The sequence below is a fragment of the Branchiostoma lanceolatum genome, chromosome 4 (genome assembly GCF_035083965.1).
Source record: "Branchiostoma lanceolatum isolate klBraLanc5 chromosome 4, klBraLanc5.hap2, whole genome shotgun sequence".
Lineage (NCBI taxonomy): Eukaryota > Metazoa > Chordata > Leptocardii > Amphioxiformes > Branchiostomatidae > Branchiostoma > Branchiostoma lanceolatum.
In genome coordinates, this window is record NC_089725.1 from 3,491,392 (window position 1) to 3,504,381 (window position 12,990).

At 41.8% G+C, this 12,990-nt stretch overlaps 2 protein-coding genes across 8 annotated transcripts in view; one reads left to right on the forward strand and one right to left on the reverse strand.

Moving 5' to 3' along the window:
• The window catches only part of LOC136432251 (WD repeat-containing and planar cell polarity effector protein fritz homolog), a 36,032-nt gene extending 33,066 nt beyond the window's left edge, over nucleotides 1–2,966 (reverse strand). For 2 of the 4 annotated variants that reach the window (XM_066423344.1, XM_066423341.1), the window contains exon 1: nucleotides 168–256. Coding sequence is in view for 2 of the 4 variants with exons in the window: in XM_066423340.1 (XP_066279437.1) it covers nucleotides 168–228 (61 nt within the window). In the remaining 2 variants the exon portion in view is untranslated. Of the gene's footprint in view, nucleotides 1–167; nucleotides 257–2,625 lie in introns of those variants that run through there. The other 2 variants (XM_066423340.1, XM_066423339.1) reach the window with 2 other exon arrangements.
• Nucleotides 2,967–3,153: 187 nt separating this feature from the next.
• LOC136432252 (malate dehydrogenase, cytoplasmic-like) lies at nucleotides 3,154–12,617 on the forward strand. 4 transcript variants are annotated; one of them, XM_066423345.1, is made up of 9 exons: nucleotides 3,269–3,286; nucleotides 3,595–3,693; nucleotides 5,107–5,145; nucleotides 6,406–6,595; nucleotides 9,133–9,308; nucleotides 10,639–10,761; nucleotides 11,239–11,415; nucleotides 11,669–11,782; nucleotides 12,033–12,617. In XM_066423345.1, the coding sequence occupies exons 1-9, from the start codon at nucleotides 3,284–3,286 to the stop codon at nucleotides 12,243–12,245; spliced, it is 1,134 nt and encodes a 377-aa protein (XP_066279442.1). In that variant the 5' UTR covers nucleotides 3,269–3,283; the 3' UTR covers nucleotides 12,246–12,617. The 4 variants fall into 4 exon arrangements, with proteins under 4 accessions (XP_066279445.1, XP_066279444.1, XP_066279442.1 ...); XM_066423347.1 differs by lacking the exon at nucleotides 3,595–3,693 and having other exon boundaries at nucleotides 3,199–3,286; XM_066423346.1 differs by lacking the exon at nucleotides 5,107–5,145.
• Nucleotides 12,618–12,990: the final 373 nt, after the last annotated feature.

The window sequence follows — 12,990 nt, forward strand, 5'->3', positions numbered from 1 at the left end:
TGATGAATCTTAATTGACAAGCCGATACTCAAAACTGTCCAATTAAAGAGTTGCCGAATTTATGATTTCTAGCATTGCATACATAACTGTCACACACATAACTTTTATGTTATATACAATCACAACTGAATACATAACCTTCTTGGCGAAGGTAATAATTAGATTACCTGGTGCAGCTATGTTGTGCCTAATTGTCCAAAAGTGAAGCTCAGACAGGAAGCTAGCCATTATCCAGTCGTGTTGGTCGCCACAAACCCTGTGTGGCAAATGTACAAAAAATAATGTAACAGGTTCCTTACTGGGTGTCTAGTATGAAGTTCAAAGTTCGCCTAGCCCAATTATCAATGTTACATTATGTCCAGAATTAAGGTGTTCAAAGGATCGGCCCATTCATATAAAATAAAATCAGAGTAATGTTAGCATTGTAAAGAAAACTTTGATTAACTTTCTTGTATAACTTATCAAAAGAGTGTCACAGTTCATGTGACGTTGTGAACAAAACTATAACAAGGTTATCAACACAATTACAGAAAGCATAATGTTATCATCATCATATTAATTGCCCCCAGATGACCCTGTGAGGGGCAAAGTACTAGTATGGGAGGTTAGTACATTTTAGTATGTTCTGTAACGTTATACTAGTGTACAAGTAACGTTATAGTAACCTCCTTGCTTTACTACTTCAACTTCAACTTACATGTATGTAACCCCCAGATAACCCCGCGAGGGGCAAAGTAGGGGGGAGGAGGTCCTAGGCTAAGGCGGGCAGGCCTCCAGCCTGGCGCGGAATGACTCAACGGTGGGAGCCGTATACGTAACAACCGCACCAGGCAGGGTAACTACCCACTGTGGGATGGTGCGGGGGAAAAATGAATATTTGAAAGAATCTGTTCTAACGTTGATTATTTGAAATTTGCGAGAACAAAACAAACCTCCGGGTTCACCCCTGAGCTGGTTTCAGTAGACTGTCTGTGTTTATATTGATGTGATTGTTGACAGTCTAGTAGTTTGGCAGTTAGAGAAAGGTGAGGCGGGCGTTCCTCCTCCTTTCAGAGAGAAGGGGCCACATAATTGGGTAAGGGGAAAACCCTGTATAGGTACCCGTACCAGTATACCTGTACAGGTATACCGGTTTACCCCATTTGGGGCCCTAACAAGCCAGGAAACACGCTATGACGGCCGCCATATGGGGCACCCAGAACGGCTGTATTTTACGGTCTCCACATTTATATAAGACACAAACAGTTGACTATACTCGGTCAGAAAATAGCTGAACAATCATATTGTACTATCTTTTGATTTCTATGAAGGACGGAGTTTTGGAAAATATGGAATTTGCGAAGTTCGTATGGAGCGCCTGTCAGAACGTGCGAGCACCGATCTCAGAGACCTTTCAACTAAACCTGTTCTGAAAAGAAATAGAAAAAATGTAGGAATGTGTAGTGTTGCCGTGACGTAAGTGCTGCCATAGAACGTTTTTGTTTGTTTCCATTTACGGCCATGCGCGTTAGAGCGTTCTCCGAATGCGCACGTTGAACGTTGACGTACAACGAACGTTCTAACGCCTTACTTAAATAAAGACAGTTGATCTTGAGCATTGAAAGTGTGAAGACGTATATCATTTAGCTCCGTGTTGTGTCTTGTTCTCCGTCGTCCGTCTTCTCCTTAACCGTCGCCAGCAATATCCAGGACATTAGGGACAACGACCATCTCACCTTCCCTACAAAAACACTCAAACTATCAACCTTTCCGCATTTCATTATCTTCAGATGCAATACTCATGATCTGTTCGGCTGGAGCTGCCAGTAGTAAACCTGCGTAAAACCTACAGGAAACGCCCGGTTCTCGATGCACGGAAGGTCCGCCATGACACATGTGCGAACTAGCCGCTTTAATAGACGGAAAGTAACCACTATTTATATATTGCGACACAAACATTACGGCCATTCGGCGTGATTCGTCTGAAAATGCCGTGCTCGGTCTCTGTCTTTAGGGTGAGGCGTTTCCTGTAGGTTTTCCATATTTTAATATTTCAGAATGGGTTCAGTTGAAAAGTCTCCGAGATCGGTGCTCGCACGTTCTGATAGGAGCTCCCTACGAACTTCGCAAATTCCGTATATTCCAAAACTCCGTCCTTCATAGAAATCAAAAGATCGTAAAATGTGATTGTTCAGCTATTTTCTGACCGAGTATAGTCAACTGTCTGTGTCTTATATCAATGTGGAGACCGTAAAAAAACAGCCGTTCTGGTCTGGGTGCCCCATATGGCGGCCGTCATAGCGTGTTTCCTGGCTTGTTGGGGCCCCAAATGGGGTATACCGGTATACCTATACGGGGACCTATACCGGTACGGGTACCTATACAGGGTTTTCCCCTTACCCCACATAATTACCCTATAGCATACAAAAATATCTAGGTGCACCAGTCAAAAATTAGGTACACGGCTCCAATTTTGGGTGCACGTGCACCCAGTATATTTTCGAGCTCTGAATCTTGAGCAAATGTTATCAACCAAACAACATTTTTATAAGTCTTAAAAATTTTGACGAGCGCGAGCCAGCCCAAAAGGTGTATTTTCCTGCCTTTCTCGGTCCCAAAGCAAACTGAACATATATCATGACTCACCTGGTATACTAATGCAGTTCAGAAGAAGTGATCAGCTTTGATGAACAGCGAGAAAAATCACAATTTTGACAGTAGAAAACCTTCACGTACTACTGACAAGATGTGCACAGCGTCCATGGTAGGTCAAAGGTAACTTTAGTAAGGGAGGGTGATGTAACATTAGTCTTCTTGGTTCGTATCCACAGATTCTGTGTAATACTCTCCCGCTATTTTAGGACACACACGAGCGTCCTGAAATAGAAATATGCAAATAGAAAATATATCAAAAAGTTTTTTTAATCACTTTACTGATCAACTAAAGTTAGCTGCGCGAATCTGTATATTGTAACTTTCCATCCACACGTTACTTTCACCTTATCCGGCAAATCTCACGCTCTTTTAGATAATAGCATTCCGCGGAAATACCGTCACAACATATAAGAAAATCATTTCGCGCGGAAAGTAATCATTTATGGAACCAAAAACTTATTTATTGTTTTTGTGTTCAACTCTTAAATGCAACTCTGGAATAGACAGTTATTATAATAAGTTATATGAATGGTACTATTTTTCACCTCGCCCTGATACATAGGTAGTGATCCGGCTTGACCTCCTCTCTCCTTGGACAGAGTTTAGCGCCGGTCGTCCCACTTCTGTTCAGCCAACAAATCCTTCTAAAATGGTGAGTTTTGCGGTTCACCTTGATGATTCCTATTCAGACTAGATAATGCATCTGAAGTGATGTTCTTTTTATGGTTGCTAATGTTTATGATACCTTTTTCTATAGTTGAATGACGAATTTCGCGAGTTATATGTAGCTGACAAGCATACATGCACGCATTCCAACAGTACCAAATTATATAGAAAGACATAAATTTGGCAAAATAGATTTCATGAGTCTTATTAAAAACCACAAATGATAAAACTCGCTCACTATATGTCTATTATGCACTCCACTGGCATCTAAGAAAGTATTATATTTTTTTCCAGGGATGGGTTAATAGCTGCCCCTCCTCCTTATATCAAGGTTGGCCGAAAGAGCCGTCCGGTCCGGAAAAGCGGAAAAAGCTGTCCGGTCCAACTAGAAAGGTTGCGTCCCCTGGCAGAAAACAACAGAAAATAATAGAATTGCAATCGGTCTGACGTGTATTAGTGTTGCCCTATATCCCAATCAGTGTTTCCGCCAGACTGAAGGTCGTTTTCTGTCCAAGTAGGGCTGAAGTCAGGCTCGAGCTTCCTATGGGGGTTGGAGGGTATGCCCCCCAGAAATTTTTGATATTTCGAACCCTTTTAAATGTTATTCTCCCGCATTCTGAGTGGCAAATAATTGTTGAGTACAAGTAGGTTTAATGCGTCCCCATCAGCACCGACATTAGCACTAGCGGAATTTTCCCACCACGAATATACGACTTCATTTTTTTCTATGCCGCAGAAACTGCATTCAGAAGTGGCTTGGCTAAATTTTTGTTGATATCGTTATGAAGGCCGCTAAATTGCTTTAAACGTTCCAAGACGCGGTTTATTTTGTGCAGCTTATGACGTAAACTCTCCGAGAAACTCCCGCCATCTTGTTCATGTGAAACACATATGCTTTCTTTAGATCAACCAATCAGAGCACAGGTTATCTGAGCTGAACCAATCAGAGCTCAGAACATGTGGACTTGTTGCATATTCATGAGTATTCAAGCCTCAAAATGGCGCCCGCGGCCCGGCTGTGGACTGAAATTACAGCGGTAGAAATATGTTTCATTCCCAAGTTTATCTTTTAATATCCTGGTAGAAATGGACCTGTTCGATTGCTGATCCTTCGATACAAATTCTTATGAGGTTTTCGGCTTTCAATCATGCTCTGTCCGCGTTCGCAGAACACGAATGGTTAATGTAATGTTATACAATGTAGAAAATTATGACAGAATGACGCTTGTATTTGGACAAGTTTTAAAAAAAGAGCTGCTTTGTACCTCTAGGTGTGTTGGGGAGGGAGGACCTCCCCAAACTCCCCCTGCCCACAGGCTTGTATTTACACCACGGGGCCCCACAGGGTCTTTTCAGACCGGACAGCTTTTTCTGCTGTCCGTACTGGACAGGTCATTCCGCCAACCCTACTATATCATCACACCTGATTGACCGCACATGTTACCAGAAGTACCAGTTTGACAGCTCTGTCTCATTGACAACCAACAAAAGCTCTGACAAGCATGGAAGTTTATCTTAGCTATTTATTACAAGCGATCTTGTGATGTCACCATGACAGGTGGAACTCAAATATTAATGTACATGTGAATTTATAATTATAATATTAATTAGTAATCTAATCTGCTATGGTCATCTTGCCTACCAATTGTCAAATACCCGGATGTCAACAAAAACAGCGATTGCTCGTATGCCATGTCATTTTGTATCTAAGAAATTGTTAGCCCTGTCATCATGCTCTTTGTTTTAGCTTGATTTTCTGTTTTGTAAAACTTTCTCAAGCTTGTCTTGCCATCATGTGCTTTACAGGCGACCATACACAAAGTTTTCTACCAGTTGCCTGGGAAGGTGAGAGAAAGAAATACAGTGCAGCATTGAGAAAACCCTGTAAAAGGGACACAATGTACTGTTGTGTTTACTATTGTTAGCCGTTCTATGATATCATTTTACATCGATAAACGATAACCTTCAATACGGGTGTTTGGACCGGCTTGTACTTAACGGTCCCTGGTTTGATTTGAACAATTGGAACTCGATTTGAGTGCGCCGGTTGCATGGGCACGGCTGTCATAAATTTGCATACTGGATTGAGTGGATTCAGACGTTGGAATCAATGTTGTTACTTTTAGATGAAGGACACAAAACTCTCTCAATTTCTGGTGCATTTGGCATTGAAAACACTTTTTATCTCTATAAAAAATGGAGATTTTTTCATGGAGATATTGTTTTGAGCGTGTTTGCGTGCATGTATGTGTGTGTGTCTGGATGCTTGTAGTCAACGTAACTCAAGAACGTCTGGATGGATTGGTATGTGGGTAGGTGTTGGGAGGACAAAGGTCAAGGTCAATTTTGGGCCCCCTGGTATGTGACACTGTAACTGCATTGGCGTTTTTGTCAAAATCTTCTGAGGAGAATAACTGAACAAAGGAACGACAGATTTTTTTAAATTATACTTAAATGGAACAATATACTTTTCGGCATTTGCATGTGCCCACCAGTCATACGGCAAGCTTCTGGTTTGGTTTGAACTTAAACTGTCAAAAGGAACATGTGCATGTGGTACATAAAAAGTTAGATTTCACAGAAATCGTTATCCATTTCTTGTATTTTAATCAAAAATTTTGTCTGTGTCTCACTACACTAAATAAGGGTGAAAATGACTTTGCAGCGGGCCAAACATATTGGCAAGACATGTTGTTTTGGGGACCAACGCCATCTTGGTAACGTTACTGCTTGTAGTTGCATTTGAATTTTCTAAAACACAACATTTCTTTGTATGAACATTTAGAATACATTATTGGGCACTGCTTGCTTGTGATCGCCGATGCTGTACGATTTGCTGCTGTCTTACCTTTCGCTGCGGCCAGCGAAATCACAACGTTACATCTTCATCATTCATTTGTCAGATCGAAAACCTTTTGCCCCATTTATCCAGCGGTCAGCACCCAAAAGAAGGCTGGGGTCGGCAGGTTTTTACTAGTGCTCTTTCCTAGGCCTTACTAAGATCATACAGAAATGAATCAAACATTGATTTTTGCATGATGAACGAGGCCTATGACTGTTTAAAAGGGGTAACAACACCTTATTTCCATGTTTCTCCATGTCCAGGCTCTGCGTGTGTGTGTTACTGGAGCAGCAGGCCAGATTGCCTACTCCCTTCTGTACTCTGTAGCCAAGGGGGATGTGTTTGGAAAGGACCAGCCTATCATTCTGACACTACTGGACATTGCACCCATGATGGGGGTGCTGGAAGGAGTGGTCATGGAACTCCAGGACTGTGCCTTGCCTATCCTCCAAGGTAACCCTTAACTTACATGTACCAGTTTTGTACAGTTAGTTCAAGGTGCATAAGACTAGACTGATAACTTTGATCCACCCACACAGGCGTACCCTACTCTTACATGTACATGTAGCGATGAGTGTGGTATTGCTCTCCTCAAACACAGGACCCCTGTCCCAAGTACTGCAATGCCTGACACAGTTTGAAATACCAACCCAGTTGTGGCGCGCAACCATATTTTGTTTGGGTGAACTTAGTTTCAGACTCAGGTACCGTATTTTCTCGATTAAAGTACGCACCCTAATTAAAGTATGCACCCCCGATCCTGGCAAAGTTCCGGGCAAATTTGTGGCCTTGAAACGTAAAATGAGAAAACCCGAATAAAGTATGCACCCCTTCTCCGGGCCGATGCCACAGTTGAAATGTTCCAACAAGTACATGTCCTGAAGGCGGTTACTACCACAAATATTTATTCAAAAATACATTTAAGTCGTTTAATAAGTGATTGTGTCGTAACTTCTTGCAGTATTCTAGCTGGAACTGTTTCATCCTTTACAAACACGTTGAACTTCATCATGGTTACCCTGCTCGGTTCATATAATAGTGAGGTACAGATTTGCAAATCATCGGAGAAAAATTGCGATCATATTCACAACACTGGGTAAGAAATCGAGAATGAGGTGTTCAGAAAACACTCTCCCGATACTGTCGATATATAGTTATTTCTTGATATAAATCCGAAGAACGCGACAACTTGAAAAATTTATAGTTTTCACGGCAATGCATACCATACCAATGGGCCCGGCAGCCAACCTTCAAAAGAAACGGGCTGATGGCGAAAGTCGTCCCTACTTATATATTTAGGCGGCCTACTTTCTTATAATTTTCCTGTAAGACCGGAAAATGACCCGGTATTTCCCCGTCAAATACGGCGTTACATCCAACTGAAAACTGGAAAACCGCAATGTTTTCCTGCCAGGCCCTTCGCTGCCCCGACACGCCTCCCGAGGCTTGGATTGCGTAATACTATGCAAATATGTCGTGACGTAATCGTGTTACGCCTCTCTTATTGGCTGCTGCTAAATTCGTGGCGCCAAATGGAGGCAGCCAGACAGGCCGAGTTTTTATGTCCGAACTTTGATATACCTGCTGAAATTATGCGTATTATGACGTTTATATCGGTGCATGCGCGGAATTTAACGGGCCAACTTTAAAAGAAAGGAGTCGTCTGTCAAAGAGTCCGCTTTAAAGATGTTTTAGGGTGCCTTTTTATCGAAAATTTTGCCGCCGAAGTTACCGGAAGGGAAATGTACCTCAAAACAACAACATCGTCATCGGGGATCGGGATTTGTATTTCCTTTTGGAAAACCACAAAATGAACGAATTCGTGTCAGTACCGATGTCTTATATGGTGTATTTATGGTGCCGGTATTCTTTTCGGGATTCCTTGGGCACATGCCGGCGGCATGACTTGATCTGGGCGCTCAGTACGTCAGATAATGTGTACTACTAAGTACGGTACGTATCTCTCTTTCGTGTTAATATCAATGATACAATTTTTAAGTTCAACTTTATTTTCATGCGTCAACATTCTTATCCAAACGTTTTATGGGCGAATCGGTGCAATTTGAAGGTCCCCTCGTCCTTGTTCCGGCTGGTATGAGGTTCTGTTCCAATTTGTCTGGACAGTGACCTCAAACAAAGTATGCACCCCCGCTTCGGTGATATCCTGAGACACTTTTCGGATTTTGAAAAGTTTCAAAAGTGCGTACTTCAATCGAGAAAATATGGTAGTGCAGTGGGCTACCTAGTCTAGTTTCAGGCAGAGACTGTGAGTGTCATGTGAGTGGCCTACCACTTATCATAAATAATCTTTATCCTTATGTTGACTAAACTAGCATTAAACAATTCAAGACCTAAAAGAATTAGAATTCACTTACAGGTCTCGAGATCATCAGGTCCTTGAACCTGCGAAAACCTGAAATGTTTATGGGCAACATAAACAGCTTTTGGTCGAGGTTGCCCACTGAGCAACCTGGCTATAGAATTTATTTCGAACCCTGCTGACAATAATGTGCCAATCGGTATAAAGAATTCATGGGGTTCTGACCTTGTGACTCATTGGCTGAAATTTGAAGGATAGGGCAAAAGTAAGTAAGTTGTGTATATAGCATTATCTAAAGTAAAAAAGAAATGAGAAGGAACCTAGGATTCTGTAGAATACTGGGAAAAAAAGGTCAGGGAAACATTTTTTTTCCTTCAGTCTTTTGGCCCTTTTGACATGTGTACTACAAGGAAAGAACATGTAAACTGAAAACTGCATCTTGTACATTATGTAAAGAAACCCAGTCTATAGTACTAGTAGGTCTTAACACAAAATTGGACTAATCTCAAGCATGTAAAACCAAATACAGGTATATTATTCCTCCATTGGTCAATATTGATCAGATTATAAACAAAAAACTTCACACACTCATAGTCTGAAAGGAAACACCTTTGCCGACAATTGTTTCTAATCTGTCCCTGCTGTACTAACTTCCCCTACTCTTCTACAGAGATCAAAGCCACTGCAGACGAGAGGGAAGCCTTTACCGACATTGACGTGGCCATGCTTGTTGGAGCCATGCCGCGAAGGGAAGGGATGGAGAGGAAAGACCTTCTCAAGGCAAACGCCAAGATCTTCCAGTCTCAGGGAAAGTCCCTCGATCAGTATGCCAAGAAGACTGTCAAGGTGAACCTTAAATTATAATCTTTTATATTGTCTTTTTCGTGTTGCTTATAATTGTAGTTCTCCTTGAAAAGTAAAATTGATTACATTGTACCTCACTGTCTGATGTCCGATAGCTATTGGCTTCATTGACCAGTATAAATTCAGTCTGTCAAAGTGGTCATCTCTTTTCCAAGGAGTGTCATATACATGGTAATTACAGTGAAATTCCATTGTGAAAAAAAGGGCTCTTCGGGGCTCGTATTCTAGGGGGGTCCGGGGGCATGCTCCCCCGTTTAATTTGGGATTCTCAAGCCTTCAAAACCGTAATTTCCTGCATTTGAGAGGCAAATCATGCGGTTGAGACTGGTTGTCAGTGGTCCCTTGTCAACCAGCGGTGTTCAAAATGTTTTATTTTCGCTGGCTTAAATTTTTGTCACCGGTCCCGTTTGCGCCCTGTTATCAGAAATAAAGAGGAATTAGACACCCTACTTTTAGACAGAATGTCCTGAAGATGTCCAATTTTTTCCTCCCATGCTTTTCCCAGTCACATTCTTCGATAACTTCACTAAATGTCATCAAAATTCGCCAATTCAAGCCTTCCAAACAGCCGCTTTGTTGCTGGCATTATATTCATTTACGATTAAATCTTGTGAATTCACGATTAGAACACATCTCGCGAATTGCGAGACTCACGTGTCGCTCACTCACTCACACTCTCTATCCGGTTTAACGTCTGGTCAATTTTCCATGACGTGGTGTGAACGGGCACTGTTATGGGTGGAATATCTGACCAAGGGTGTTATATATAACCCCCTTGATCTGACGTCTTTTTACCATTTTTCACGGGGAGAAAGTGCATATACTGGGCTTGAAACTTTCACAATCACAGTTGACAAAAAATATGGAAAGCTTGATAACTACAGAATTTCTTCGGAATTTTTGGACTTCTTTGGTGGCAATAACTGCAGTGAACCGGGGAAAACAAAGGCAAAAATGTCAGCACACTGCGACTGGCCAGAATTGTAGTGGGGAGGGGGCCCATTCTCCCACCAACCCACTGGCAATCATGGCGCCTTTGTTGGGCATTAAAAATCATCTATATTGACTTCTCTCCAAACTTCCCCTAATTTTCCGGAGATCTTTTGCAAAATTCCAAGCTCTGTCTCTAGCTTTACTCAAGATTTTGTCAATGTTTACGGATTGATTTTAAAATTTTTTCCATCGCACGCAGGAAAAGTCTGTAAATTCTCGGAAAAACAGGCGCTGGCTAGAGCCCTGGTGCAGAAAGATAAGTTCAGTTATCTCACTGACCAACCAGTGCAGAAATTGTTCTGTTTTTGTTTTTTTGTAGGTTGTTGTTGTGGGCAATCCAGCCAACACCAATGCTCTGATTGCTATGAAGTGTGCCCCCTCTATCCCGAAGGAGAACTTCAGCTGTCTGACTAGGCTGGACCAGAACAGGGCCAAATCTCAGGTGTGAACTTAAAGGCTTTATGAAATAACAACTGGAATCATACAACAGTTGAAGGCTACTCATTGGCTTGGCTTGGCTATGCATAGGCTATAGTGTAGGGCATTATACAGTACTGCTCTAGATGTCAAAGTGCTAGTTTTGTTTGACTTTGAGGTACTTGTGTTTCAACTTTTATGTTCTTTGGTCTTTATTTTGTCAAACATGTTGAGCCAAGACTTGAAAAACTAATTTGACTTACCTGTAATGCAATGAAAAATGTTGTGTACTTAACATAATCGGGAAACTACCTCAGAACGTTGTACTGTAATGATGTGACCCGTTTGATCCACCTACACTGGGATGAACCCTGCTCTTATTCATAAGTGTGATGGGTTCTAATGTACTCAAACAACCCTTTTCTGTGGCATGCACATCAGGCATAGAATACAGTGCAAAGTTACTACAGACAGTACTACATCTGTAACTTATCCCTTACAGATTGCTGCAAAGTGTTCCGTACCTACCAGTGGGGTGAAGAAAGTGACAATCTGGGGAAATCACTCCTCTACGCAGTTCCCCGACGCCATGCATGCTGTTGTGGTAAAGGATGGGAAGGACACAAAGGCTACAGAGGCTGTCAACGATGATGCCTGGCTGAAGGGCGATTTTATCACTGTGAGTTTGTAGGATATTCATAAAACTGCATATTTTATGAATTTCTACCTTAACCACTGGTTCAAATGCCATATTAGTGATATCATAACAATATGATTATGATTCTGAAAGTGTTGATGACTGGGATTTCAAGATTGCATTGTGATGCAGTTGTCTATACATTTTTTGTCTTTCTCACTCTTTGATGGGATATTGCAGAGATGTCTACACCTGTATTAACAAAACCAGATAAAAGGAAATGATCTTGTTACAGACTGTGCAGAAGCGAGGTGCAGCAGTGATAGCAGCCCGCAAGTTGTCCAGTGCCATGTCTGCAGCCAAGGCCATCTGTGACCACGTCAGGGATTGGGTCCAGGGCACAACTGATGTAAGAAAAGTCAAGGGCTTGTGCAGAATGGCAAACAATATAAATTCCAGTACTTAAAAGAAATGTGTTTCTGACATATGCTCACAAAGTAGTTTGGCCAAAAGGTTGAAGTCTACCATCTCTGATTGCATTGTTGAATTGTACCCTTTATTAGTTGAAAGCCTAGGTTTGTTCCTCATACTCCACAAGAAATGACCAAAATGACAGAAGGTAGTGGATTGTATAATTATGTTGCTTTTTGTATCTCCAGGGTGACTGGGTGTCCATGGGCGTTATCTCGGATGGCAACACTTACGGAGTTCCTGAAGGGCTGATCTACAGCTTTCCCGTCACGCTGTCTGGCGGGAAGTGGACCATCGTTGATGGGCTGTCCGTGGATGCCTTTGCACGTGAGAAGATGGACATCACTGCGAAAGAGCTGATCGAGGAACGTGACGCAGCACTAGAGTTCATCGGCAATTGACTACGCGACAACGCTTGGGAGAAGCATAAGCTTTAGAATCTTCCAGCACATTTGTGAAATACCTTGGCCACTCTGATAGGCCTGGATTTTACATTTGGAATCAAAGAGTGTTTCCTGCACTGCATGATGTACATGTAGCCTTAAGAGAGTAATCATCATCATCATGAAAATTTTATTATCATTTTATTTCTACCAAGTGTTTGATGTGTGTGAGAAATTCTAAGATATACACAATTGAAAAGCAAAAAAAATATGTCCAATGTAAAAAAAAAATTCCTGGCAGCAGCAATCATGAAGGCAGTATGCTATAGTGTTGCTTCAAATGAAGAAGATATTTCGAATAAGAAAAGAAATAAAGAGTGCAGGTGATGACACATATCGTCTTCCCTTTTTCAAGCGAAAACGCTTCTCGCATACGCAATATAAGGATCATGTATAATAATAGGATTTAGTTTGCAACTAGACAGGCAACTTTTGCAAGCAAATAGAGCATATTTCATAATGGACCTTCCATTCCAAGACACTTCCACTCAAAACAAGATCACCCCAGTCCAAAATTGAGTGTGAAAAGAATAGTCCCCCCATGCAGGAATGGACTCTTCCAGTGGCGTTGTCCCAAGTGCCCTTGAAAGTTAAATGCGTAGACCTCCTTTCTTGTTGAGGGCGGGATTGTACATTCTCTCATATATTGCTTCTCTAACTACCCGTTCGAACCAACAGTGTTCACGGTCTAGGATATCTGTAG